Raw genomic sequence first — 27544 nt, 5'->3', positions numbered from 1 at the left:
ACTCCACCCTCTGCTGAGGGTCTTTTCTTGCCTCACCTGTTACTCATATTGTGTAAGTTACATACACTGATGACTACTGTGTTTATTGAGTAGTTTTTTGGACCTTGGCCATGAATATCTTTTAAAGCTTTGAAAGATAAATATGTTGAAGCCTGTGACATAGATTACACAGCCTGAGGTATTTACTGTTTTCAAGAAAACTTCGTGCCTAGATGTTTTTATAACCAAACCTTAAGTACTGAAAAATGTGCTATCTTTTCACTGTTTTCCAAAACAAGGTTGTAATCCAAGAAAGTCATCAAATCAGTTAAAGCAGAATGTCCTCTGTTCAATAAAGGCAAATGAGCCTTTTTGACTTCAGCTTGGTGCTGAGGAATTTCATTGTCAATCAGTTCCTCCCACTCAGCTCTCAGGGCACAAAACTGTATTTCTTGGGGGATGGCCAACTTGACACACAGCAGTTCTCGGGGTCTGTCTTAAAGTCTCCTTTTTAGGTAGGCTGGTGCAAGCTGCCTTGATATTTATTATCTCAGAATCCTTTCCTAGGCCACAGGCTGGGGCCTCGTTTGCATTTAGAGCTCTCAAAAAGATAGTGAAAAATGCCTTTCTGGGGGGTGATTTTATGGAAAATGTTAAAACCTTTTATCTCTCCTGTGCTAATATTTTCCTGTATTCAGGTTTTAAAAATAATCCCCTCATAAGTCTTTATGAACGTATTTATGTTTGGGTGACTTAAGATTCCTCTTGAAACTGTTATGGGAACGTCACCATTTTATTTGGTCAGAAGGATTTTCTTCAAGCTCCACTCCTGCACTCCTAATATCACTTGATTTATAAATTGGAGTTAGAGGTAGGTTTTCTCAAAATGAGGAAAAAAGGGCCAAGAAACCAGGATGTTCAGAACTGATCACAGGCAGTGTAGCTTAAAAGCCCAGAATAATCTGGTTTGTTGTTCATTAACAGTAGCATAGCCATTCTTGTTTCTCTGTACTCTGCTCTGAAATGAGTTCTATGCTTATAATGTAGCCCAGCAGGTAAAAACCTGACAAATTTTCACCATGACAAAAGATGAGCCACAGTGTAATGTAATAGCTATTATTTTCATCATATTTAATCTCTGAAAGCCACTGGTTTAAATTAAATGGGATAAAATTTAGACCATCTAGCCTCATGTGGCAGCTTTCTTAACTCAGATGCATCTAATCTCCTAAGTAGGTATAAACAATATGTATTCGTCTATTGCTCATATCACTCGCGTCTGGCACACTGATGTATTATGTTTGTTGAGCAGCTTTTTGGACCTTGGCCATAAATACCTTTTAAAGCTTTGAAAGACCAATACCTTTAAGCCTATGATACAGATTACACAGCCTGAGGTATTTACTATTAAAAAAAAGTATTTTTAAAGTTTTATTTATTTATTTATTTATTTAGAGTACACATAAGTGGGGTAGGGGCATAGAGAGAGGGAGAAAGAGAATCTCAAGCAGGCTCCACGCTGTCAGCACAGAGCCCAAAGCAGGGCCCGATCTCACAAACTGTGAGATATTGATCTGAGCCTAAATCAAGAATCAGACGTCTAACTGGCTGAGCCCCCCAGGCACCCCTGGTATTTACTATTTTTAAGAAAAATTTAACTTCAGCAGACATTTCCTTTCAGTCAACACAGGAAAAGGGATTCCTTACAGAAGACTGACTCTATCTGAAGGATGATGTTTAATAAATTAGCTGCAGAAACTGTCACTTGTCTTGTTCAATTTGTACAAGAACAGAGGTTTCAGGCTTCTCATTCATAGATTATACAGGGACAAGTAGTATATAAATGAGAGAGATACTGCCCATAAAGATCCTAGTAATTGGAATGATGGTTTGAATATAAGATGAAATGTAGTAGGGCTAAATGTAAATCATTGTCCTAGAGTCCAAAGAGTCAAATGTTCAAGTAGTGCTGAGAAATGCCTGTTGAATTGGGAGTGTGCCAACTAAAATCACCTATAACAAGTGAAATGGAAACCTCTCCAGCTTTGTAGTACCTGGGACGTGAGCCGTATTCGTTAATTGTATGGCTAAGACCCACGCTGCTGCCTGGAGCCCCTGGAGCGGAGGGTCTCCTCCTTGGCCCACACTTCTGTTAATTTCAACTACCTAGTGGTAGCCAGGCCCGATGACTTCCACGGGAAATGGAGAAGTCAGTGGGAACCAAAATTCTTAATCAGAAGTGCTGTTTTGGGTCATGAAGAGATGTGTCCTTCCTTTTGCTCAGGCTGAGAAAACACTGGTAAAGCAGTGTCTGCAGATGAAACTGCTCTCATGAGACACACGGAGATCATACTCCTTATCCTATGTTCTACTCAGTGAGTACTGTGCGTTATTCGCAGAGAATGGCTATTATAATCTCCCAGAAGCCTAAATCATTTATTAATCATGCCTTTTAAAATAAGCCTTCCCTCAAAAATACTTCCCCAACATTACTAATGCTGTTTTTTTTTTTTTTTTAAGAAACTGTTTTGTTTCGTACACACACTGAGAGCATGTACAGTACCTTTAGTATATGCCCAAGCAAGCAGGTTCAGCAGACGGGCACTTGAATCTTGTGTACGTAAAAATGCTTCTCACACAGGCAAAGAGCAACACTCTCAAATGGGGGCTAATGGGTACCGCATTTTTCCTGAAACACACAGCCCTATTTATCTAGCTTTCAGTTCCCTACTTGGGGGCCTGATGTACAGAGACACATTTCTCTTACAAGAAAAACAGCAGTGCAAGCATCCTGATGGTTGGCACCTGGCTCTTGCCTTCAGTGTTAGGAAGTCAGTGTGCAGTGGGAATGTGGAGGAAGGCAGACCAGAGAGGCAGCTGGTTTCTGCCCAAGCTCACCGCTGCCACGAAAGAAGGCAGGCCTAGTGTTGCTGGTTCTTCCTTTTTAGAGATGGCATTCTGTTGTAAGTGTATGTGTATGTGTGAACAATTTTAATTTTTTAATGTCAGGCCAATTCAGAAAATATCGTACAAGCTTAATACGTCTGCGAATTGGGTGACAGTGCACAGGCCACCAGTGTAAACTTTCTGCATTATTTTGAGTCTGGAACTTCATGTTAGGAATAAAAGAGAAACTGGAAAGTAAATATTAAATATCCAGCAAGGAGCTGTATCCTCTTCTATAAACCATTCCACAGCAATGTCTCACTTCTGTCGCCTGTTAGGAATGAGCAGAAATCAGCTTGTGCAAAGACCAGACCAGACTTGGGTAGGGCTTGGGGGTGGGAAGACTTTATATGCCTGTGTGTATACTGTCTCCATCTCTAGCAGACTGACATCTCTGAGAGCTCAACTCAGAGCTTTAGGTTTAGTAAGGCAAGTACTAATCCTTCCATCAAGTACAGACTTTACTGAAACAGAAACATCCATGTAATAATCACTGGCATGTTTGTTCCACTATTTACATTCAGACACAGATTCTGTGAATCACAAGGTCACTTCCCATCCCCAGTCCACTTGTCTCCGTGCAAATGGTGCTCGGAATAACTGGCAACATCAAACTGTTCCAGAAGACAGGGAATCTGACTGAACAAGAGAGTTGGAGAGAATCACTTGAGGTTAGGTAAAGCTGTGTTCTGAGGTCAAACATTTGTTGGGTTTTGCTTGGGGACGGAAGCTAAATGGTAGCTGTACTTAGCAACTCTGGACATAAGATCATTATTTCAAGGGGGTGACCCCATCATCTGTCCTCAAGGCCCACCTTTAGTAGCATGTAAAGACTTTTCCCCAATTTGCCCTTATAGCCCATTTTCAGCCCTGCATGAGTGTTATCTGCAATAGGAACACAGTCGTCCTCAATTTTCCACTCCCCACGGTGCCTAGCCATACCTCACTTTCAGCAGTGGTTCAGGTAAGGTGGGTGGGACTAGAGAATATGCGGTTGAAGCTGCATTTCCAGTGGCCAAACTACATCCAGCGTCTACTAACAAAACAGAGAATTTAACAAAGCATCCTGAGGATTTAAATAAATCACCCGGCCTTGACTGACTCAGAGAGCACTCTCTCTGGTAGATGGTATACAATTGGTCTTCCAGACCAGCTTTGTCCTCAGAACTGTCACATACAAAAGACCAAAAGCATCGTCTTCAGGACGTTTGTTCATTGTCTGAATTCTCTGGTCATGAGCGTGTCCACACGTTATGCAGGGCAATTCTAATGCACTGAGCTAATACCAGCAATGGGAAGAGAGCCAAGCTGGTTTTGCAAAAATGCTGGAAACATCAGACTCAGAATTTGGCCTTCTGTTGACCTTTTCCTACAAGCCCACTCACATCCCTTCTGGTATTTCATACAGGTACCTAAAACCACACAGACATTTAGACAGATGCTGGAAATTGTCCTTTAGACTTTTCTGTGTGTATGTTTTTACCTTTAAACTAATCTGGCCTATAGAGGTAGCCTCTCAACTTCAACTTTCTTACCTGCAAAATTGAAAAAACCCTTCAGAGACTGTTGGAATAGATCAGATTAGATTATAGATGTACAGTGCGTGAAAACTATTAGTTTCTTTCCATCCTTGTATTCTCAAACCTTATTATAATACTAACAGAGTTGCCACAAACAAATACAGGAATGAAGAAATGAAGTCTAAAAACAAGAAAAGGGAAGGGAGGAAACAAGGACTACAATACAGACGCACAGAAAGAGTTGGATGAAGAGGAAATGAAAAAGAATAAATGGGCAAGAAGGAAGAAGACTATGCAAAAACAACAGAAATCTCCCTTTGAGGGATGTGAGAAAAAATGGGGTGTGGGGAAGGAGCAACTGAACAAAATAACAGAAATAAACTACAAGTTCAACAGAAACACACGTTTGAAAACTGGAATGTTTGGGAAATAGGATAATTTAACCAGAAGTCCTATGTTTTTAGACTTAACCAGGAAGCCGTAAACAAATGAACAAATATTTTTTTTAACCCTTGTTTGTAAAAAATCTGCAGTGTATTAATACATTTTCCTGATTGAGATTTGATTATAGAGAAGGTAACAATTACATGATTGAGGGTAAATGTTTAGATAACTGTGTTTACATTCTATACAAACTATATCTTGAACGGGACTAGGTTTTTGCTAACCATAAGTCATAACCTGGTAACTTATCTCTGGACTGGATTAATGTTTATTTGAGAGAGAAAGAGAAAGCACGAGTGTGGGAGGGCCAGAGAGAGAGGGAGAGAGAGAATCCCAAGCAGGCTCCATGCTGTGAGTGTAGAACCCCATGTAGGGCTTTGTCTCACGAACCGTGAGATCATAACCTGAGCTGAAATCAAGAATCGGACACTTAACTGACTGAGCCACCCGGGTGCCCCAGGGCTGAATTTATTTTAACAGCAGAGTATAGTGGAGGGAGGATTGGGCCTGGAATCAGAAGGCATGGGTGCCACTGGATGGCTAAAAAATCTGTAACATAGGCAATATATATCATATAATGTATTTTAACATATAGCTTCTGGGGTATGCTCATGACACAGGTTATTTGGTGAAAATCCGAGTTACAGTCCTTCAAGGCAGCGCATCACAGCTGCATATAAAGGCACTGATGGAAAAGGCTAGAGTTTGTTGTATTTTGTTTTTTTTTTTTTAAATTTTTTTTTCAACGTTTATTTATTTTTGGGACAGAGAGAGACAGAGCATGAACGGGGGAGGGGCAGAGAGAGAGGGAGACACAGAATCGGAAACAGGCTCCAGGCTCTGAGCCATCAGCCCAGAGCCTGATGCGGGGCTCGAACTCACGGACCGCGAGATCGTGACCTGGCTGAAGTCGGACGCTTAACCAACTGCGCCACCCAGGCGCCCCGAGTTTGTTGTATTTTGAACTGCACATTCAACCCTGCATTGCTCAGGGTAGACATCTCACATGATGTCATCAAACCCGTATTTTAAAAATGTAATATAGATAAACCATTTGTTGTGTACATTTGCCCATTTCCAGACTTTGTGGCCAGGCCATGTTTTTGCCCATTGCTTATTAACGGTGAAGCCTTGGACAAGTCCAGCTTGGTTTCCTCATCTATAGAATGGGGCTGGTACCACCTGCCCCGCCTGCCATGCCCAGGAAGATCAATGACTTCAAGGATACGAAAGTTTTCTGGAAGACACAATGTGAAATATAAATGTGTCCTCGAGGAGGGCAGCGATGTGGAAATGCAACCCACCCTTCAAAACCCTTTCTAGATATTTCTCAGTCTTGTAGTTTGCTTGTTCCATCTCTCACCTCTTCACTAACACTTAGCAAGGGGCTCGCCTAAGAACGCCCCATGACAGGACCGCAAACTTGTTGAATAACTACCAAACTGAAATTGATCCACTAATATTCTATGGAAAATTTTTACTCCTCAATTTTTTTTTTTTGTTTTTACACTTCAGTATAGCACTGTTTGTAACACAGGAAGATGATTTCTCATCCTCTGAAGGGTGCACAATCCAAAATGCTTCTCCAGTAGTGATGATGTCATTCTAGGGTAGCACCTCTCTGCCTGACTGGAAGGTAGCCTCCTCACTTGACTTCCCTAATCCACTCGAGCACTTCAGTCTGTTTCCACAGTACAGTGTGAGAGCCTGAATCTACTCATAACCACATTTCAATTGCCTGCCATTGCTGTTAAGATAAACACCCAAGCCCTGCACAGTCTGGCTTCTGCCAGCTTCTCCAGACTCTTCTCAAACTTTTCTCCAAGTCGCTTTCTGTACTTGTAGCCAGACTCTCTTCAGTTCTTGCAAAGAGCCAGGTCCCTTCCTGCCTCAGGGCCTTTGCACAGGCTCTCTACACATTCCCCTTTACTTGACTATCTCTAGCTCATATTTGAGATCTTCACTTAGATGACACTTTCATAGAGAAGTTTTCTCAGAACTACTCTCCCCATTTGATCAGATTCCTTTCCATAGCTTACAGTTCTTTCCTTAATAGCAGTTATTGCCGTTTGCACCTAGATGAGTTTTTGATTCATGTCTGTCTCCCTGACAAGATCGGAGGCTCCACAAGGGCACAGGCTTGTCTGTTGTTCATTACTGTATCCACCATATGGACCCCATAGGAGGCACTTAGTACATAGCTGCAGAATGAATGATTTTAATCCATTCATAATCTTCCGACCCATTTCTTTGACAATACAGCATACATTTACAAGCCAGCTGGTCTGAGGTGTGTTACTTAAAGCAACTCTAAATGAGAAAAAACCATCTGTTTTAGAGTGATGGCTGAAAGGTCAACAAAGACTTCCTTCCCTGAAGAAACTGAGCGATTCAGTGAAGAACGAATGAAATTTTGTTTTATATTCTAAATGAAGAACAGATTTATTAGGAAATGATTAGTATAGTTAAATGATGTCCAGCAAAAAGATCACTTTTATACCTCTGCTTTTCCAAAAAGAAGACTCCCCCCACAAATCTCATCAACACACAGTCATGCTTGGCTTGAACATCATTGTGTCTTACGCTACTGGCTTCTTGTGAATGTATGGGATGACCCCAATGTGCATCTTCCTTTCTTGTGCTCTACGCTTCTTGGGTGGGTCAAGATCAACGCAGGGTGTCAGAGCATGGAAAAGATAAATTCTAACAGGTTTTTATTACCTTTTCTTCCGAGTCCCCTGGTTGACAGGTGATTACTCCATCTCTTGATCCTCCTGCAAATGTTGCCTTACAATTTGCGAGCCACTGTTGTTAGAAAGAGATGCAGACAGAGGTAAAATCAGTGATGCCCTGAAAACATTTTTGTCATCACTCCTGACAGGGAAAATCAACTAAGCTTCTAATCATGGTAAAATAAAATTTTGCTGCAATAACTTTTTGAAAGTATTTTTTTCTGGTTGAAGATGAACTATTTGAGATTAAAATATCTGTTCATATGGGTTCAGTGAGCTCACTTAAAAATATAATTTGAACATTGTGGTACATCGTTCCTGGAGAATGGTTTCATCGGACCACTCCTAGTTTGTGTATCATTTTGAAAAAATCATATACAGTTAGAAACCTTTCATATGATTGAGATTTGGAGATAAAAACCAATACTTCCTCACAGGATGGGTGGTACTGGACCATGAAACCTGACTCATGACCCACCTACCTCTCTGTTACGTTGGGTGGCTTCTCTGGGGGCAGGTCTGCTTCAATGTAAGAAAGGCTATTATAGTAATAGCTCCGCTATTTAGAGATGCTACCAGCCTTAAGTACCTGGGATGGTAACCAATACAGATGTGAGAAGGAACCTCTGGACACAAAACAATAAGGACTGAAGAATTGAAACTTGCATCTGACATCAAAAGACTGGTTTGTTTACCAAGAAGGATGGAAGGATTACTTTTATTAACTGATGATGGAGAAAATGGGAAACAATGACCATTAAGGAGCCACAGGAGTAAAAGACAATGGGAATTGTTATTGCAGAGCGTTAGAACTCTTGCCCTTGGACAGATCGTGAAAAGATTAATAACAAGAGCAACAAACATAAAACACGTGACTTTGTGATGAATATCTTCTATGTATGAGGCACTGTGCTAGGCAGTTTACATATGTTATTTCTATTTAAAAGGCAATAAACATTGTGTTGTGTTTGAGGGCATGGACTTTGGAATCCCATAGACCTGGGTTTCAAAACTGATTTTCTACCTCTGAGCTACTGAGGATAATCATAGCAACTCCCAGGGTAGTTATGAGTATTACATGATTTAATTTAAGAACTTTAACTCTTATCAGGTAGTTGGACACGTAGAAGGGACTCAGGAGATGATAGGTGCTACAACTATTACGATTGTTATACCCTTACAACAATTCTGCAAATCAATTGTTATCACTGTCTTACAGATGATGAATCTGAGATGAGGAGGTAAGTAATTTATCCCAGGTCACTAACCCTTAGGTAGCTGATCTGTGATTTGAACCCACGTCCACCTGATTTCAAAATCCATGCCTTTCCTGTTGTGCCTGGCATATTATAAGAAGCGTCCCACAGTCACTACACACAATTGCTTGGCAGAAATCAGGGGGTCCGCATGTCTGATGGAGGTTTCTGGATCACTTCTGTTCCTAACATTTTACAGTCTAGATCAGTGAAGGAAAGAGTAAAGAGCTGGAGTCGAGGCCAAGAGAAGCAATGGAGTCAGGGAGAGACAGCTACCAAGAGCAGTTAAGAGGAGGGGAGAGCAGAGATCTACCCCAGTGAGTTTCAGGAGAGGCAAACACCGGGAGGAAGTAATTAACAATTTTACATCTCTGAGAAAAGTTAATCACATTGACAAGGAGACATTGAGCAGATACCCATGTTTCCGTTTCCAAGGAGGGAAATTATGGAGCTAAAATGAAAGCTGATAATTTCTCTTTTGTAGTGTCATTTTTGCCTAATACATACTGTTAACAGTTCTACCAGTATTACATTGGAACTGTAGTCTTGCTAACAGAGGAATGGATGACGTTTTCTTCTCCCAAAGATCCTATCCTATATTAATCACAACACCTTCCCAGGGCCCATACGTGGGTTCGTTTGATTTTAACTGAAAGCATATGCACAGAGACACAAAAGCTTACCGAGAGAGTGGCCTCTTTTCTGTTGTTGTAGGTGTCCAAATATTCTTGCAGTTCTAAAACGCTGAACTTGAGCTTGTCCAGAAGTCCACAAGAAAGGAGCTGAAGGCAGGAAAATAATTTGTATTAACACAACTAGAGAGAGAACCAGACACAGGCATGGCTGTGTCAGATACAAAAGAGAAATATATTTAGAAATAATGTAAAGTAGGGACCAGTGGGTCCATTTTTAGTAAGCTGTGCAATGTGTAATTCTGTTCCACTATCACCTGCAATTGTAATTGAATACTGGCTCGCTAATGCAAATCTCCTACAAAAATATCCGGTTTTCTCCATATCAGTATAGACACTCAAGCCTTACCACGTATTCCGTAGGAGCCCACATTAAGATGCACTCATTTGATGCACAAACTCTGATATCTTCGTCCAGCAATACTCCAAGTAGTGGGAAGACACATCTCCAAATAGACTTTTGAACTGATTTTATAGTTAATCTTTGCTTTAAATCATTTAAGACAGAATGATCTCTCCTATTGTATTCCGACCACTGAGTCCTTGGAGAGACTAATTCTTCAGAGACTTTTGAAATCAAAGCACATCCTCATTGGTTCTAAACCTTATTAGTTCGTTACTCAGCATATAAGACATCAGTGTGAGATGCATGGAGGATATACAGAAAGGTGACACACACCCCAAAGAGCTCACCACTCGTGCAGGCTTAGACTTATATGTAAAGTCATGATTTAGCAGTCAGCCAGAGGATGCTTTACTTAACCCTCAACTTCATCACTTGCAGCTTGGGCTGGATGAATCCCTCCAGGGGGCAATCTCTCTCCACTTGACACTTGGGAGCAAGGAAAATGAGGACATGTTGCCTCTGGAGACCCATCTGGCTGGACAACTTGGCATTGTGGGGATGGGCTAGGTCAGCTCTGGGGGTCCGCTCATCACGTTCCCAGCGGTCAAATCCAGAGATACTGGAGACAGGTGCCAAGGACACGGAGGGAGCACCAACGTGGATTTTTCTCCCAATTCCCTGAAATGACTTGGCTTTGGCTGGCAATGTAGAGTCATTACCAGGCAGACTCCGGCCTTTGGGGGTCGTGTCACAACACGGTGCTGCTCACAAACACTGAGTGTCTTTCAAACAAACCACAACACTAGCACGCCTCCTGTATGTTTCACACCCTAAGCTGGGCCCGCCATTTGCCACCACAGCAGAACTGGGTACTCACAGTCTCAGCGTCCACAAAGAGTGTAGGGCATTCAGAGCAGGAGGTGAGCATCTGAGAAGAGCTGACAAACTTGGACCCGATTCCCCGCAGATTGTCTCCAAGGTAACTGGCAGCATCACAGGTTAGGAAGCAGAACCTTTTCTGAATATTCTGAAAGGCAAAACAATGACCATTTATAAAAGCCGCGTTTTAACTTATACCAGCAAAAAACTCCTTTTAAATCTTTATGAAAATGTCAAATGAGCACAGGTCCTCAGGTAGAGGCGGGGGAGATGGGGAGTAGAGTGAGTGTTGGTCTCAAGTCAAGTAGGTGACCACCCAGTGTGGGCAAAGTTTCTTCTTAAAGTGGTTCCGAGAGGGTGATGTTTACATAATCTTTTAAATAAATTGCACTTTTCTTTTTGCTGATGGTCAGAGCTGGTCAGCAGTTTGAGTCCACCTCGCTTGTCTGTCAGATCAGCGAGAAGCTCCTGAGGTTACGTCAACGTGCGCAAGACAGAAAGGGCCATGCGACGTAACCCTTTCCTGTTCCCCGAGATCACAGCTTCTTGAGAGAGAGCACCAAAACAGTGCCATTTGAACCTCTGGCAAATGAAAGTAAATGCTACACGGGTCCGGAATAGTATCTCCCTCTGAGGGTGTGTCTGGCAAGATGTCCATAACCGTGTCTTACAGGGTTGCATACAGTGGCTCATTAACCCTCACAATCAGGCGAGGAAGTCCAGGTTAAGACACGACTTGCCTAAGGTCATACAGCCAGTAAGTGACAGAGGAAGGGTGAGCCTGACCCCAGCGCTCACATTCCTTCCACAAATCTATGATGCTTCCTAGGAGGTAGGTCCTCCTGTACAGCCTGAGGCACAACTGGAATCAGGAAGAATGTGATTCACTGTGCCTGTGTCGGTGACAAAATGGGAACATTGTTTAGCCCCCAAACTTCCAACACACAGTATCTTTAACAAAAAGAACACAATGTTGAACCAAAAAATAACTTCAGTCCTAGGCACTGGCTTTCAAACTCAAAGAGATGTCGTGCCTTTTGAGTTGTGGAATCTAGTCCGGGAGAAATCCTCTCTGCCCTGTTGTGAGCAAAGTAGAACGTCCCTACAACAACAGCAGGCTGGTTCTTTATGATTTACATTAGAAAAGTGCCAACCATGCTGCATATTCATTATTTTTTATTTAACATATATGAGAACCTTGGTATAATGTGTAGCATACATATTTGACTTAGTTTTATGTGCAGTTAGAAAAACTAAAAAACCCGACTGAACGTCAGAGCAGAGACGAAGGACAAGTGCCACGTGTAGCATCACACATCTAGTTGAATGGCAGAGCTGGGAGTAGGACTCAGGCCCCCAAAGAGTTTGGGGTTCTTTCCATTTTACCTAAGGATAAGGTGAGGTCTGTGAACCTGTCAGGGAGCTTTAGAGCCTCTTATAAAGGCAGGTGGTATTTAGGGGATAGACACTCAGTCGTGTCCTCACCTAACTTCCATATAAACACACTGTATAATTTGGTGGCACTGTGTGACACAATGACGACATTAACACAGGAGCGGCAGGGAGGATGTATAGTGACTGAGACACTTGGGAAGATGTCCACGCTGGACCATTAGAAATCAATTCCTTGTTTTTAAAACCAAATCATTTTGGCAATTACCTCCTCTCCATCCCCTCCCAAATCCAACTAAATACAGGGAAATGTGGCCTTCAGACTCAAAGGAAAATGCTGGAAAAGAATAAACAGACATGGTGAGGACTGGCCAACAGCTTCGTAGACGGCATGTCCAAAATGTATTTCATTCCCAGCATATTTTATTTAATACCTGTTGTGTTATTAGTATTGTTCTCAATCACATAGCATTTGATGATAGTTGAGAAAGTTCTTAAGGCTAAATGTGTATCAAAAACTCAAAAAAGAGGTACACATTTGTATGACTATTATTGCAGATAAGGTCCATAGGGATTTACCTAATGCACGGATGGAAAAATAAAGTCCAAACCTCAAAGTGCCCCTCAAGCCAAGGGTCCACCCCACCTCCCAGCTCGTGTTTCAACCTTCTGGTCTACTGGCATGGAATCAGAAACCATCTGTTTAAGATTTCCACTAAAAAAAGATTCCTATTCATGCTTCTTACATTTACTGAGCACCTATTGTGTGTTAGCAATGGTGCCAGCTGCTGGGCAATCAAAATCAGACACCATTACTCGCCCACTCTGTGGGAGACAGGCAATAAGGAATTCTGATAGAGTGTGACAAGCGTGACAGATGTAACCACGATGTGCTCGGGACCCCAGGTGATGGGGAGGGAGAAAGAAGGAAGGGAAGGCTTCATTTGCTGAAGCGAGCTCCAATCAGGGGTCTGCATGTAACTGAGAGTACAGTAGAGGGCCAAGAGGAAATGGCCTTGCTGGGCAGCGGGAAAAGTATTGTTTGTGACTAGGAAATGGGGCACAAATAGCTAGTGACTATAATGAGAAAAAATGACTACAACAGCCAAACATAAATTATTGCCCAGTAACCATTATTTTAAAACAGGCTTTAGAACAATATAAAAAATAAACTACTTTGCTTCTAAATCCTTAACAAGTAAATTTACCTCAAATGGTAACTTTCTCATAGTTTGTGTTAGAATTTCAATCAGCTCAGTGTTAAGAGTGTTTCTGGAATTCCTATCTCTCAGCAGCCTGTTTTTCCTGTCTTAAGCCTAACAGCCCCTCCAGCTCCCGGTGAATCTCAGACACAACCCTCGTTTTGTCCAGGCAGCTTTCTAAAAGATTTCACTAAAAGGAAACTGAAAACTGGGGAGAGAGCAGCACAATAACACTCAAAATGAGAAAGTGTAGCTGTTAGTACTATTGGTATGTAATTCTCCAAAAATGGGTCATAAGAAGGGCCACCAGGCTCAAAAACAGACTTTACTTTTTATACTAATTAAATAGTAAATAGTGGCTTCCTGAATTTGAAATCTTTGAGGCAGGTGGTCCTTTGTTTTTAAAATTTATTTATTTTTATTATTATTTAAAAAAAATTTTTTTTTCAACATTTATTTATTTTTGGGACAGAGAGAGACAGAGCATGAACGGGGGAGGGGCAGAGAGAGAGGGAGACACAGAATCGGAAACAGGCTCCAGGCTCCGAGCCGCCAGCCCAGAGCCCGACGCGGGGCTCGAACTCACGGACCGCGAGATCGTGACCTGGCTGAAGTCGGACGCTTAACCGACTGAGCCACCCAGGCACCCCTCTTTCTTTTTTTTTTTTTTTTAAGTGCAATTTCTAGATCCTGTCCTAGATTCTCTGATGGAGCGGTTTTGTGGGTGTGACCCTGTGTATTTTTTATTTTATTTATTTATTTATTTTTTAATTTTTTTTTTCAACGTTTATTTATTTTTGGGACAGAGAGAGACAGAGCATGAACGGGGGAGGGGCAGAGAGAGAGGGAGACACAGAATCGGAAACAGGCTCCAGGCTCTGAGCCATCAGCCCAGAGCCCGACGCGGGGCTCGAACTCCCGGACCGCGAGATCGTGACCTGGCTGAAGTCGGACGCTTAACCGACTGCGCCACCCAGGCGCCCCTGAAATTTATTTTTAAGTTAATTTTATTTTATGTTTTAAATATAATTTATTGTCAAAGTGTCTAACATACGGTGTGTAAAGTGTGCTCTGGGTTTTTGGGATGGATTCCCATGGTTCCTTGCTTACATACGTCACCCAGTGCTCATCCCAACAAGTGCCCTCCTCAGTGCCCAGCACCCATTCTTCTCCTCTCCCCCATCAACCCTCAGTTTGTTCTCTTTTCTTACATTTTATTTATTTATTTATTCTCTGTGTTTGAGAGTCTCTTGTGGTTTTCCTCCCTCCCTCTCTTTTTGTAACTATTTTTTCCCCTGCCCTTCCCCCCCATGGTCTTCTGTTAAGTTTCTCAAGATCCACATAAGAGTGAAAACACATGGTATCTGTCCTTCTCTGACTGACTTATTTCACTCAGCATCATACCTTCCAGTTCCATCCACATTGCTGCAAAGGGCAGGATTTCATTCTTTCTCAGTGCCAAGTAGTATTCCATTGTATGTATAAACCACATGGATAAAGAAGATGTGGTTCATTTTGCACTTTTAATAGAATTCCTTATTTTCCTGCCTTTCCCTTCTGCCGTGGCTCTTCCTGAAGGTGATTAGTGGGCCCATCCCTCAGTCCAGCCAAGTGACTGTTCCTCTTTCCTGATCTACTCTATAGAGCCCAACCTATAAGAGGGTTCTACCTTGTCTGGCTGGTCACTCCCCCATTACTCACGTCTACCGAAAGTTGTTACTACTACGTAAGTCCCTTTTCACATTTCCCCTGCATTATTAGTGGCAACTCTGCTTTGTGAGTGATCAAATACAAGTTTAGAAAAAAATGCTGACAGAAAGGCATTTTCATTAGTGGAAAATAGGAGCTCTAAAGAAAGTAAAAAGCAGCAGGGAGAAATACACCCATAATCTCATCACCCTGAGTAAACTACAGTGAAATGCTAGTGTATAATCTTCACTATTTTCTAGACATTAAAAAAATAGTACCCCCCCCTCAGAAATAAAGCTTAAAAAATTTTTAAAAAAAGGGGGGCACCTGGGGGGCTCAGTTGGTTAAATGCCCAAGTAGGGCACAGGTCATGACCTCATGGTTCGTGAGTTCAAGCCCCGTGACGGGCTCTGTGCTGACAGCTCAGAGCCTGGAGCCTGCTTCGGATTCTGTGTCTCCCTCTCTCTCTGTTCCTCCACCACTCATGCTCTGTCTGTCTGTCTGTCTCTCTCTCTCAGAAATAAAGCTTAAAAAAATTAAAAAAAATCCTACCATACATACTGGCTTTAAAAAAATTTTTTTTTCAACGTTTTATTTATTTTTGGGACAGAGAGAGACAGAGCATGAACGGGGGAGGAGCAGAGAGAGAGGGAGACACAGAATCGGAAACAGGCTCCAGGCTCCGAGCCATCAGCCCAGAGCCCGACGCGGGGCTGGAACTCACGGACCGTGAGATCGTGACCTGGCTGAAGTCGGACGCTCAACCGACTGCACCACCCAGGCGCCCCCATACTGGCTTTTTAAAACCAGTTTTCTCCTACACTGTATGGTAACCATACAAATCTTCACCCATAGCCTCATCTTCATGGCTAAGCATTACTTCCAGCCATGCCACTTTCCCAGACAGGATCAGCCTCAAATACAGCACACAGGGCTAGTTAATTCCAGCGATGACAGCAGACCTTCGGGGTTGCTTCAAAACAGGCCATCTTTCTCTTCTATTGATGCCCCTCCCACCTCCACCAACCGTTTGATGAAATTTAGAGAGCAAAAGTTCAGAGCAAGATGCACAGAGGAACCGACAGGTATTTGCACACCAACAGACAGGCAGGCATAAAAATAAACCTTCGGTCACCCATCAGAAGTCAAGTTCCCTCCACCTCTTTGGTTCAGATGTTGTAAGTGTGTTTGGGGATAATAGCTGAAATCTGAAGGTGTCCACACAGAGGCTGCTACGTTGAGTTGTGTGCAAGATGCCACAGGTGCCTGGCGGAGGGATAGAGATCCAGCCTGCCCTCTGCTGGCCACACCCTGTGCTGCAATGCTCTGGAGGAAGGGACATCCGTTTCCAATTTGCACAAAGACACCATCTGGACTCGCCAGGCTGTGGCTCACCCAGGAGACGCAAAGTATGACTGTTCATGTGTCCAGAAGCATCTCTGAGGAGAAGCAAGTGTTCATAGCTACGGCTGACATGTTTAAGGAATTCATGCCGGGAAAGAGATAAAACACAAGAAAAAGATAAACATGAACAGTAAAGAAAAAAGAGAGGTACAGAAGGGGTCTAAGAAGAGTGCAGGATAGGCTCAGCAGATGATACCACTCTCTGGTTCTGACATCATGTCACGGTTGCCTGGGATCACGATCAAGACAAGCCAGCATGGCAAAAGCGAACAGGACAGCGTGTGGACTCAATCATTTGGGGGCAAGGCCTTTGCGATACCAGTTTAAGAAGGTTGAGCAGATTACGGTTAAACAGAAGAGAGGCTGACGTCACAGGCAACTGGGGGGTATCTGGAGGAGAAAATAATGCGAACCCAGAATGAAACAAGCACCCCTTCTGAAACCGGAAGCTAGCTGGCTTCCCCTAAGAGACCTAGTCGTCTGAATTGCTAGTGAGGACCGTACCTTAAACAAGGAGGAGAACACATGAAATGTATACACAGCACAGGAGCCATCTGAGTCGCACATGAGCTGGTTGATGTGGCTGCGCCAGGCTTCCTCTGCATCGTCACAGGCCGCGGGCTGAAACGCAGCAAGGATGGCCGAGAAGAAGGGCGAGGGAGGGGGAGAGACCCCCCTGTCACCTTCTCCAAAGCTGCGAAAGATGAAAACAACCTGGTCAAGGAGTGACGTCCTCAACCTTCACCGGGCTGTGTAAATTCTAAGCCTGTCAGCTGTTCTGTCCCCTCCTCCCTTTGAGGTTGCTGTAGGGACTCAGCTCTCCTTCACAGCCCTTCAACGTTCTCTTCTGCTTGGAGGAGAGAGACCTTTCCTCTCTAGAATTTCTATGATCTCTCCCTTTCTGACCTCCTTTTTTTTTTTTCTAAGTTTTCTACACATTTATTGAGAGAGAGCGAGTGAGCGAGAGAGCCAGAGAGAGTGCAAGTGTGCACGAGGGATGAGGGGCAGAGAGAGAGAGAGAGAGAGAGAGAGAGAGAGAGAATCCCAAGCAGGCTCCATGCTGTCAGCACAGAGCCCAATGCGGGGCTCCATCTCATGAAACATGGGATCATGACCTGACCTGAAATCGAGGGCCAGATGCTTAACCGACTGAGACACCTAGGCTCCCCCTGACCTCTTGGAGCCTCCAGCAACTGTCCCTCCCAGTGGCCATTCCCCAGACACATAAACACTACTTGCCATGCTTTGGCACTTTTGATCCTTTTCATTTTCCATTATGAACCATTATAACAAACATTTTGAATCTTTTAACTTTTCCTTTGTGGGGGAGAGTATTAATGGCTGCACATGCATGAATGCCCAGGAGGAGAGGGAGAAGGGACAAAGGGAAAATTCAAGAAGAGGAACGCAGGGTGAGAGAGGCCGAGAGGGACGAGGAAAGGGAAGATAATAAACACAAGTGAAAGGTCAGATTCTTCTGTGGGTATTATCACCATCAGCTTGCCCTTCAAAGACCAGATACTGCTCACCATAACAGAAGGTCTCTGTCCAGCCGTAATCAAACCTGTTTCGTTCTTGTCCACATTCAGAAGAGAGATTTTAGGATTCTGACTTTCTTTTCCAGAAGCCAATCTGTAGCCTTTATCACTTGTTATTTATTCTAGATGCTGCATTAGTGTTTTATCTATTCCTCTCTATTTTTGTCCATTCGTGTTCTCTGACTACAGCTCACTAGTCTCAGAAACACCAGTGACTAGGCTGAAAGCCACCCACTTAAAAAAGAGTAGGTATTTAACTTATAAAGAGCTTCTTGTTCTTGTCTTTAAACTCGAAATGGAAAGAACTCCTCATTTCCAAGGCTTGCCAGTCTTGCTTATCTTCAAAGCGTGCAAAACCCGGACCATGTCCCCAGACCCCTTTTTGGCTTTTGAGTTACGCCATGGCTTTATGTTACTCTGTTATTCTACGTTACTCAATGGCTTTATGAGTCCCTGTGCATGAGTACCCTTTTCAGTTCCACACTCGGTTGCACGGCTCTGACCAGCCGAGAGCCCTCTGAGTCAGAAGCCAATTTGGACTCCTCATTAGGGAGTCCCAGCAGCGCCCACGTGACCTCACTTGAGCTACAGTGAATACAAGGCAAAGTGCCAGGTACACCATCACCGCTCGTGTCCACCAGGGGCTTCTTTACCTTGCAAGAGTAAACTGGTCCAGTGCTCGACTGCCCTTTTCTTCTGCCTCAGTCATATCCAGGCTAAAGCTACCACTGCATTCGAAAGTTGCCTGGAGTTCGTTAACAGAACTGGAAAGATCGTCCTCGTGCACGGCGGTGTCCTCCTCCTCCTGGACAGCTTCAGCCTGGAAGAAGAAAAAGAGGGAAGGATCCCCCCGCCATGTGAGAATATATTTGGGAAAATCTATTCCACTGAAGGAAAAAATAAAGGTGACAAATCCTGAGAGTGATAGAAATTGGGGGCACTTATTTCCCAGCTACAATACAGTGAGTTTCTACAACTGGACTCGGGCATTCTCCGGAGTCCTGTTAATTCTTTACCTTCTTTTCATTCTCGTCCGCAATAGTTTGCAAGGAGGTTCTCAGTAGATGGCCACATTTGACCCGTCATTACGGGGGCATATAAATGCTAAATACAGAGACCCCTCACATTTTATAGACAACTCATGTGTGGGAAAGGGACTTGCCTGACATCAAGGAGATAATCAGAGCGATCGGACTTGCTCTTTGCACTGTACAACCCTCACCTTCCAAAGCAAGCCTATCCAGAGGGAATTCTCTGATACAGAATTCCTTTACCTATGGCAACTGGAATTTAGAATCACCAGGGACCAGTATAGTAAATGCTCAAGAAATACCTGCAGGGTGCATGAGTGATCCATAGTTGTTCACTGAGCCTGCCCCGTTCACAGGTCTTTCCATACTGGAAATCCTCTAAGACCCATTTACATACATTCTGTGCTCTTAGGGATACCCCCTGGAGACCATGGATGGAAGAGGCTCCTCTCACCCCGCTGTCAAATGTAGACTGAGCAGCGAAATGAAAGGGCTCTAGGTCAGGCAGAACTGGGATCAATGAGGGGCAGGAGAGAGACAGAGCAAGTAGAATGGAAAAAGAGGCTGGGTTTGAATGTGGGCCAGGGGGAGTCAGCCGGAGAACTGACTGTTCTTTATGAGAGGAAGGAAGGCAACTGGGTTACAGACCAGAAGAGGAAAAGAAGGCATCACACGCACACAGTTCAGTGAGTCATTTTCTTAAAAAACAAAACAAAACAAAGCAAAACAAAACAAAACAAAAAGCAAGGCGAAAGAGAAATATATATGAATTAGAGCATTATCACAGGTTGCTATCCGGCCACCCAGTTAGTATTCTGAATCTAGGATTAATAGGGAAATTAAGAGGAGTGTTTAAAGATATGGTAGGGAAACAAGATAGCTCATGTCTTTGAAGGAATTGCTCATAAATGCAGAGTTTCAGAGGCTTATCCATATCTGCTTTTTCCTGCTTTTTAAAAACTACGGTGGTGCCACCGAGACTGACTGCCGGTGACTGGTCTGGGTTATTAGTGCACATAAACTTAATCTATTAGGGGAGGGCTGAATTCTTACAAAAATCTCTTTTCTTTTCTTTTTCTAACATCACGGCTGTATTACACCCTGCAGAAACCCAGCTCGTGGGGGAAAACAGAGACAGCCTTTCAGAAATTAGACTTAACTTTTCCTTGACAGAATGAGATGACTTCTGTGTGAGTCCATAAATATATTACCACCTAGGTAGTGCTTTCTAGGAGAAATCTATGTAATTTAGCATTCAGACTAGAAAAAATGGAGAAAATGACTATTCTAGGACTGAGGAATAACAAACACTAGTAACTTCACATTCATTTTGGGGTGTCCTTTTCATGAAATCTACTAATCTTAGGATTCTGGAATTTTAATCTCAGACAACTTTCCTTTCTGGGCCTTTTTTTGGCTAAAAAAGGACTCCACTGACTCTAAGAATTTGACTATACCCCTTTGGCAGTGAGGCTCTCTTAGAAATCATTCTTTAATCTTCAATATTTTTAAGTGATTGCAATTTGGGTGGTTGTCCTTGGTTTGAAGGACATAGATTTCCCTCGGTCTCAATCTGTTTTAAGTCCACTATAAAAGAACATACAACAGCCAGCATTATAGTTTCTCCCACTAGAAGTATCAGAAAGAATATACTTTTATATATCTTAAAAATTGTTTTTATAGTTTTCTCCTTCAAACTTGCACTGCCAAACTCAGGAGAAGGAAGTTTTCTCTTAACAACAGTAGGAAGTTATTTTGGTATTTCCAGTATAAGAGAATAAAATTCTATACTGACGGGCATAAATGTGGGCACTTATGTGAACCCAGTGTGGGAGTGGGTAGTTTTATGGTGATGATATTGTAGGGAAATTTGATAAAATCAACTTTAAATGGAACGTACATTGTTAGCTTTTTAAAGACCTGACCTTTTAAATAAGAAAACTGTATCCGTTCCTTACTTCTCTCCTCAGTCTGGCTAGGACGGTTTTGTGCAAAGCTGGCATAATATTGTGATCAACACTGAAAATTCCAATAGTATGCCAAAAGGCCAGAATGGAATCAATGCACGGATTGTATAGCTGGTTCCTACATAGGAAAAAATTTCCCCAAATACATGCATACGCCCACTCCTCACTTAGCATATTGTTTTATAAAAGTCATGAAAAAGAACAACAGGTTCCAAGTCACAGCCATCTCAGACATATGCCGATTTGTTTTGCCATTAATCAGCAGCGTTCCTGCTGTATGGGAAATGCCAAGTGTTCCGTCTGAAAAGGACCTCAGATTGAATCTCTTTCATCCAACAAGAAGGTGGCTGCTCATTTGCGAGAGGGAAACCGCTTCAAAACAGAGGCTCAGGTGCGCAAACTCAAGTATTTCAGAAAAGCAAGAAAGAAAAAGATAAAGGCAGTCTCTCCACTTATAGCCCCCCAAGATTTCTCAGCAATTTGGAGGTACTTTTTCTTTAAGTAAATTGCCATCATAATTGCCCAAATCTCTTCACCTTGGAGCCCTCAGAGATCTGCAGATTATTCATGTCAGACAGAGCCGCGTCAAAGCTAGCCATTCTGGTGCTAAAGGAATGAGGGTCGGCAGGGGTCATGTCACAGGCCGCGGCGAGCGATTCCAGGGGATTCGTCTCCTCGGAAGGGGAACGAGTCATGATCTGTTGAGAAAGTGGAGCAGGTAAAAGACAGAGTGAAGTTTCTCTAAAAGCTCGAATTATTCTCTACGTAAGAGTACAAACCACTGCCTGAGCCGGTTGTTGGCTGACGGGTATCATTTAGCGTACGTATTTCGCTACCGTTAGAACTGACACACGGCAGCTGGCAGAGCAAACGATGGCCCAGAACTGGAAAACATGAACACTCGTATCTGCAGATAACCACATCCAAACGTCTCACTGTTAGACTGCCTAAGACTTCAGATGTCTCAGGAATTTTTAAAAAGGTTCCAGCCTCATAAAAGTTATTTGAGGAAAGTCCAGGCCTGAACAGACTCCATGCCATCGAGGGCTTATAACAAATGCCCCATCAGTTGTGTCTCTAATTGGCAACCTAGAGGCAAGAGGCACGTTACAATCGGTTGGACGCCACCCGACGTTTTGGATTTGGGTTTAGCAGCGGTGGAAAGTTTCTTTAGCAGCGACTGGAAACCATGCTTACTGCTTCAGTTACGAACATAGTCTCCCGTCTCCTATGGTGGGAAGGTTTCTACTTACTAGGTCTGAATGCTCCAGGATCTGGCTGGTTGTGAGGTCCTCCTCTTCGGAGGACTCGTCAGAATCCTCACGGTTCATTTTGTTGAGGCTGGGAGACCTTCCTGCAAGTGGGTTCTCCTCCAGAAGCTGCCTGTCACACTTGTCCAAGCTATCCAGAGAACGCCTGCGCACTCCCCAGTTGAAATTGTCCATACTCTCACCCTGAAATCATACCAGCAGCTGGTTTTTATGCCAGGATCTTCCTGCACTTAACACCTTCACACATCCAGTTAAGTCATAATCATAGCTTAGAAACAAATGTTTTCATGACAAACTCTCAAGCTCTCGTCTACCTTGGTAGCAACCAATGTGTTCACATGATGTGGAAGGTAGTGAAAGCATACTGTTTTCACCTAGATGCGTATTAACTCGCAGGGAGAAGCACTGCACGCTTCTCCATGGCGTGGTGGGTAGTATTATATTTTTTAAACTGTGACTTTGGTAAACCCTATAATGACCTGCGTTTCCAAAAAGCTGTAAGAAAGAGACCATTAATATTAAAACAATCTCCAAAGAGGTGTGCCCCCCTCCCCGGCCCGTTTAGTACTATTTTCAGAAGGAGAAAAAGTAGGAGCTATGCTGTAGCACATTCCACATCCCTTGGGTATTAAGTAGAAGAGCATTCATTAGGTAAACATTCCAGCCTGTTCCTGCTACAGCGGTTTTTGCAGATCAAATGCAGAGTTAAAAGAACATCTGAGAGCAGCTGGGCGAAGTCTGACGGATCATGCACTATGCAGAGGCCAGAGCAGTGTGGCTTGACTTTTGCTTTAGGCTCATCTTTAAGTAATTGTCCCAACGTGGAAATGAGTTGCTTTCCTGAAATGACTGACTTGGTCCCAAGCACTATTGCTGACTTGTACCTTTTAATTTACTGACAACCATGCTAAGTGGCAATCCAAGTGTTCAAGCTTCTAGTTGTATCTCAGACTTGCTCTGCTACCCATCTGATATTAAGTATCTTTGTCCACACAAAATCTTTTCCTAGAAAGGAACTGGGGTTTTATTTTTCTCTGTGTTAAAACAGGAATAAAGCAAGGGAAATAGTACGCAGCCCCTTGATAAGCGAGTTTTAACCTACACGAACAGGGAATCTAAACAAAATCTAGCCCAGAATCCTTTCATTTATTGGTCATGTGAAACACTGTCTGATGGGTCACTGAAATAAAACAACTTTTTCCGGTGAGAGCTCAGTGACTAGCGTAACCGTATAATATGAGAGAGGCAAATTACTGTTAAAATTAGGATCATTAGGGGCGCCTGGGTGGCGCAGTCGGTTAAGCGTCCGACTTCAGCCAGGTCACGATCTCGCGGTCCGTGAGTTCGAGCCCCGCGTCAGGCTCTGGGCTGATGGCTCAGAGCCTGGAGCCTGTTTCCGATTCTGTGTCTCCCTCTCTCTCTGCCCCTCCCCCGTTCATGCTCTGTCTCTCTCTGTCCCAAAAATAAATAAACGTTGAAAAAAAAAATTAAAAAAAAAATTAGGATCATTAAATTTACTAATCTTCCTCTGGTTTAAGGATCTATTTCTCCTGGATCTGAATGAAGCACACCTTGCCATTCTCATAGATCTCTCACAGAACAGATGCTTAGCTTTTCCAAAGTCTGTTTTGGCTATTCATGGTGGAAGGCAACAGGTAATGATCCTGAGCACATTCTGGATATGATACAGAAATTATTATCATTATTGATCCCCATGCGTGATGTTTATGATTGTTCTTAGGACCGTCTGGTTATAAAAAGGAGACGTTGAATATGATTTCCATATTCTGTACCTATATCTGCTGTCTTATCTGTATCTATACCTTTATCTGTATCTGCTGTGATAAATTGTCACCAAGTAATTTTTTTTCCTAGTGGAAAAGGTTAACTGTTGTGCAGGGATTTTAAAATAGCTGTTTCAGTGAAAAAATGAAATAAAAAATGTGGAGAGGCAAGAATACGGGAGAGAAAAAGAAATCACAATGTGTGAAGAAGTTAAAAAGATTGAAAGAACAAGAGTACAGAGAAAAAAGACTGTGCAGATTACTGGGAGAAATACACAAAATATGAATAGAAAACAAATCCTAGCACCGATTCTTGTGCATCCAATCAGTGGATCGGCTGGATGAACTATCTTGGATGACAATTCTGGAAGTCTCCAGCACTGAGCCCGAGACAGAACCATGAGCTTGCAGAGAAACATGGACGCCCAGGGGCAGGGAATGCTACACCGGGCAAGGATGATGGCTCATACTGATATAACTGCACCTCTGGTGAAGACCCGGCTGGATCAGGCATGAGAAGTGGGGTTGTAAGGGAAGGCTTCTGTCGCAGGAAGAATAGTGGGATGTCTTTCTGGAGGATACGATAGCTCTCCATTAGAGGGAACGGTGTTGAAACTGTTACCGCAGTGGAGGCTGAAGAACTGAGATGCAAGAGTGCTATTACCTAGCTCAAGGGTGTGTGGTGATTAAAAGTCAACCCACAAGGTCAAAACAGTGTCTGACTGATTATGTCAGATTTTTCTATGTGTGAGAAAATTTAGGAGATGGCTAATTATTCAAGACAATCTGCATATGTCAGCTATCAAACTTAACCACTCAGGATTTGTACTGAGCTAAGTACTAGTGACTGAACATTCTAGAAATGTTGGAAACACTATTCCTTGAAATAATTTTTTTTCCACACTAGAACTCTGTCAGGTAAGAATTATTGGTGAAGGGACATAAGTGCACTGTGGTCAAAATATATTTGCCCAGATATGCCTACTCAAAGTAAGTCTGACATGGCAATGGATAGTAGGGTGATCACAAGTCAGTACGCCCAGGACGGTCCTGGCTTATGCCTGTTTCCTGGGTGCAATTATTATTAGGACTCCCTTTTGAGAAATGGTTCTCATCTGGATGAAACTTTATACAGTTGCCATACAAAGACAGCTCCTAATTCCTGGAAAATAAGCAGATCTGCTTGGAAGTGTTCGTGGTATACTGTTGGATGCCGCTTGTTGACTTCACCTTTAATTAGAGAAGGTAACTACACAACGAATTCCGTTGTGCGGCTGCCTTCTCAGGCATCATAAGATTTCCATGGATCCTATTTAAACCTCACTTTCTCTCAAGAGATATAACTATGCAACTTCCAGACTAGATTTTAAAATTGTCTTGTATTTATAGTTTGGAAACTATTCCCATCCTGGAGCCACAAAGAAAAACACTTTTTGTCTCACGCACACCTCAATGTAAATATGCGCGCAGATAGGCATACATACGCTAGAAGGGAGGAAGAAAAGCAATTATGTTGTTATAAATCTGCGACGATGCAAAACATCTACTTAGCGGATCTGAATGAAACATAGCATCATCTTACCTGCAGTTCCTTCGTAGCGGATTGAATGGACAGAAAAACAAATAAGAGGTCTATTTAAAACGATAATATTAAAGATACTCAAGTGCATTTATCTTAGTTTTAACACAACAGCAACAAACAGTGCCAACGATATATACTTCATTTGATGCAACTTAAAAAAAAAAAAAGGTGAAGATATACAAACCCCCAAAGAGAGAAATCAGTACCAAGCACCAGCAATTCCAATCCTCTTAGGGACGGATGATGTATCTGGGGTAACAAATCATAAATACGATTTCTGAAATAGCTTGTCACTTCAGTGACTGACACCTTGTGCTCCTCAACGCCCTTTTTTTTTGGTGGGGGGATGCTTAAATTTTTCTTTGTGAGCAAATTGTTCAGTGTTGTGGGGAAATGAATGAGGATCATCAACTGGGAGAAAAAAAGGTGGCATCACCTGATCCATCTCACGAGGCTAGTGTCTGTCATCCTGGTGTGTTCGCTGCTAATGTGCAATTAATAGCAAGGACACGGCACCTTCTAAAGATTCTAAAAATTTCAAAGGCAAACCATTACAGATAGGAGTCAGTAAATTCTGAGACTATTTAATGAAAAGGGACAGATCTAAAAAAAGTTTGTTTTTTTTTTTTTTTTTGATCATTGTGTTTTGCTCTAGATGCCAGATATGCTTGGCTTTCTCAGATGAGGATATGCTGGAATTATTCAACAATGACAGTACAAAGGAATGCCTACTATGTGCCTGGCACTGTGCTAGAAGCTTTCCAGAGGTTCTTACCTAATCCTCACATCAACTCGGCAGGCTATTATCATACCCACTTAATAGCTGAGGAAGCCAAGAGCTAAGTCAGGGGCAGAGGTGAAATTCAAAGTTGGACTTGCCTGACCCTAAAGCTCGAGAATTTTTACTGTACTACCCTGTATGCTTGCTAGAATCCCTTATTATAATCTTATTGAGAAATAGCGAAATATTCTCAGATGGTTTAATTTATTTGGATGAAATACATACTTTCACACTCTTAAGTTTCTTTCTTTCTTTCTTTCTTTCTTTCTTTCTTTCTTTCTTTCTTTCTTTTTTAAGTTTTATTTATTTATTTTGAGAGAAAGAGTGTGTGCGAGTGGGAGAGGAGCAGAGAGAGAGAATCCCAAGTAGGCTCCACACTCAGCATGGAGCCCAAGGCGGGGCTCGAGCTCATGAATGGTGAGATCATGATCTGAGCCCAAATCAAGAGTCGGACGTTTAACTGACTGAGCCACCCAGGCGCCCCCACGTTCTCAAGTTTCTTATAAAATCTTAATTATATAAGAGAAAATGATCACTATGATTTTGTAGTTCTTGTTTGCTAGAATAACAGAATACTAGAAGTCAGATGTAGCATTCATTATTAACTGTCCCCCAAAGCATTAGTATAGTATTTATTTTCAAGTGAGTGGCACCTCATATTCTCCTTCATTTTGACAGAAATTAAATTTGTTCAGAAACCGTGTCTGATTGTTCCACTTGATGTTACTCCTACCAGGTCACGTCCCATAAGACATTTTTTTTTTTTTTTTTTTAAATTTTGGCTGAGACTGGAAAATGATGCCTCTCTTGCTTCATCAAAATTTCCCTCCTTACTTTAACTTCCAGAGTGAAGAGGGTGCCTAAGCGTGAATTCTAGGCCAAGAACAAAAATTAGGTCAGTGGTCCAGATCAGGGAGCTCATCTTCGGACATCCCATATAGCTTTGGCTCAGAGACGTTTTGAAAGTATTCTAAACAGTTGTATTTTGGCTTAGACTTTTTAAAACAATCCTCACCACATTTAGTGATTGATTTATCACTTATTTATTAAAAAATTTTTTTTTAATGTTTATTTTTGAGAGAGATAGAGACACAGAGTATGAGCAGGGG

The 27544-nt window shown here is 42.6% G+C and overlaps 1 protein-coding gene across 8 annotated transcripts in view; it reads right to left on the bottom strand.

Moving 5' to 3' along the window:
- The window catches only part of FRY (FRY microtubule binding protein), a 447912-nt gene that overhangs the window by 13429 nt on the left and 406939 nt on the right, over positions 1–27544 (bottom strand). For 6 of the 8 annotated variants that reach the window (XM_040448149.1, XM_040448142.1, XM_040448144.1 and 3 more), the window contains 8 exons: positions 25655–25663; positions 22271–22471; positions 21554–21715; positions 18673–18839; positions 16986–17175; positions 10793–10942; positions 9561–9659; positions 7611–7694 (listed from right to left, as the gene is read on the bottom strand). In XM_040448149.1, coding sequence (XP_040304083.1) covers positions 7611–7694; positions 9561–9659; positions 10793–10942; positions 16986–17175; positions 18673–18839; positions 21554–21715; positions 22271–22471; positions 25655–25663 — 1062 coding nt within the window. The remainder of the gene's footprint in view (positions 1–7610; positions 7695–9560; positions 9660–10792; positions 10943–16985; positions 17176–18672; positions 18840–21553; positions 21716–22270; positions 22472–25654; positions 25664–27544) is intronic. The other 2 variants (XM_040448143.1, XM_040448148.1) reach the window with 1 other exon arrangement.

Source organism: Herpailurus yagouaroundi, unplaced genomic scaffold, assembly GCF_014898765.1.
Source record: "Herpailurus yagouaroundi ecotype Mexico unplaced genomic scaffold, PumYag 197, whole genome shotgun sequence".
Lineage (NCBI taxonomy): Eukaryota > Metazoa > Chordata > Mammalia > Carnivora > Felidae > Herpailurus > Herpailurus yagouaroundi.
The sequence above is the reverse complement of the archived record's forward strand: the minus strand, read 5'-3'. Positions and strand labels throughout refer to the sequence as shown.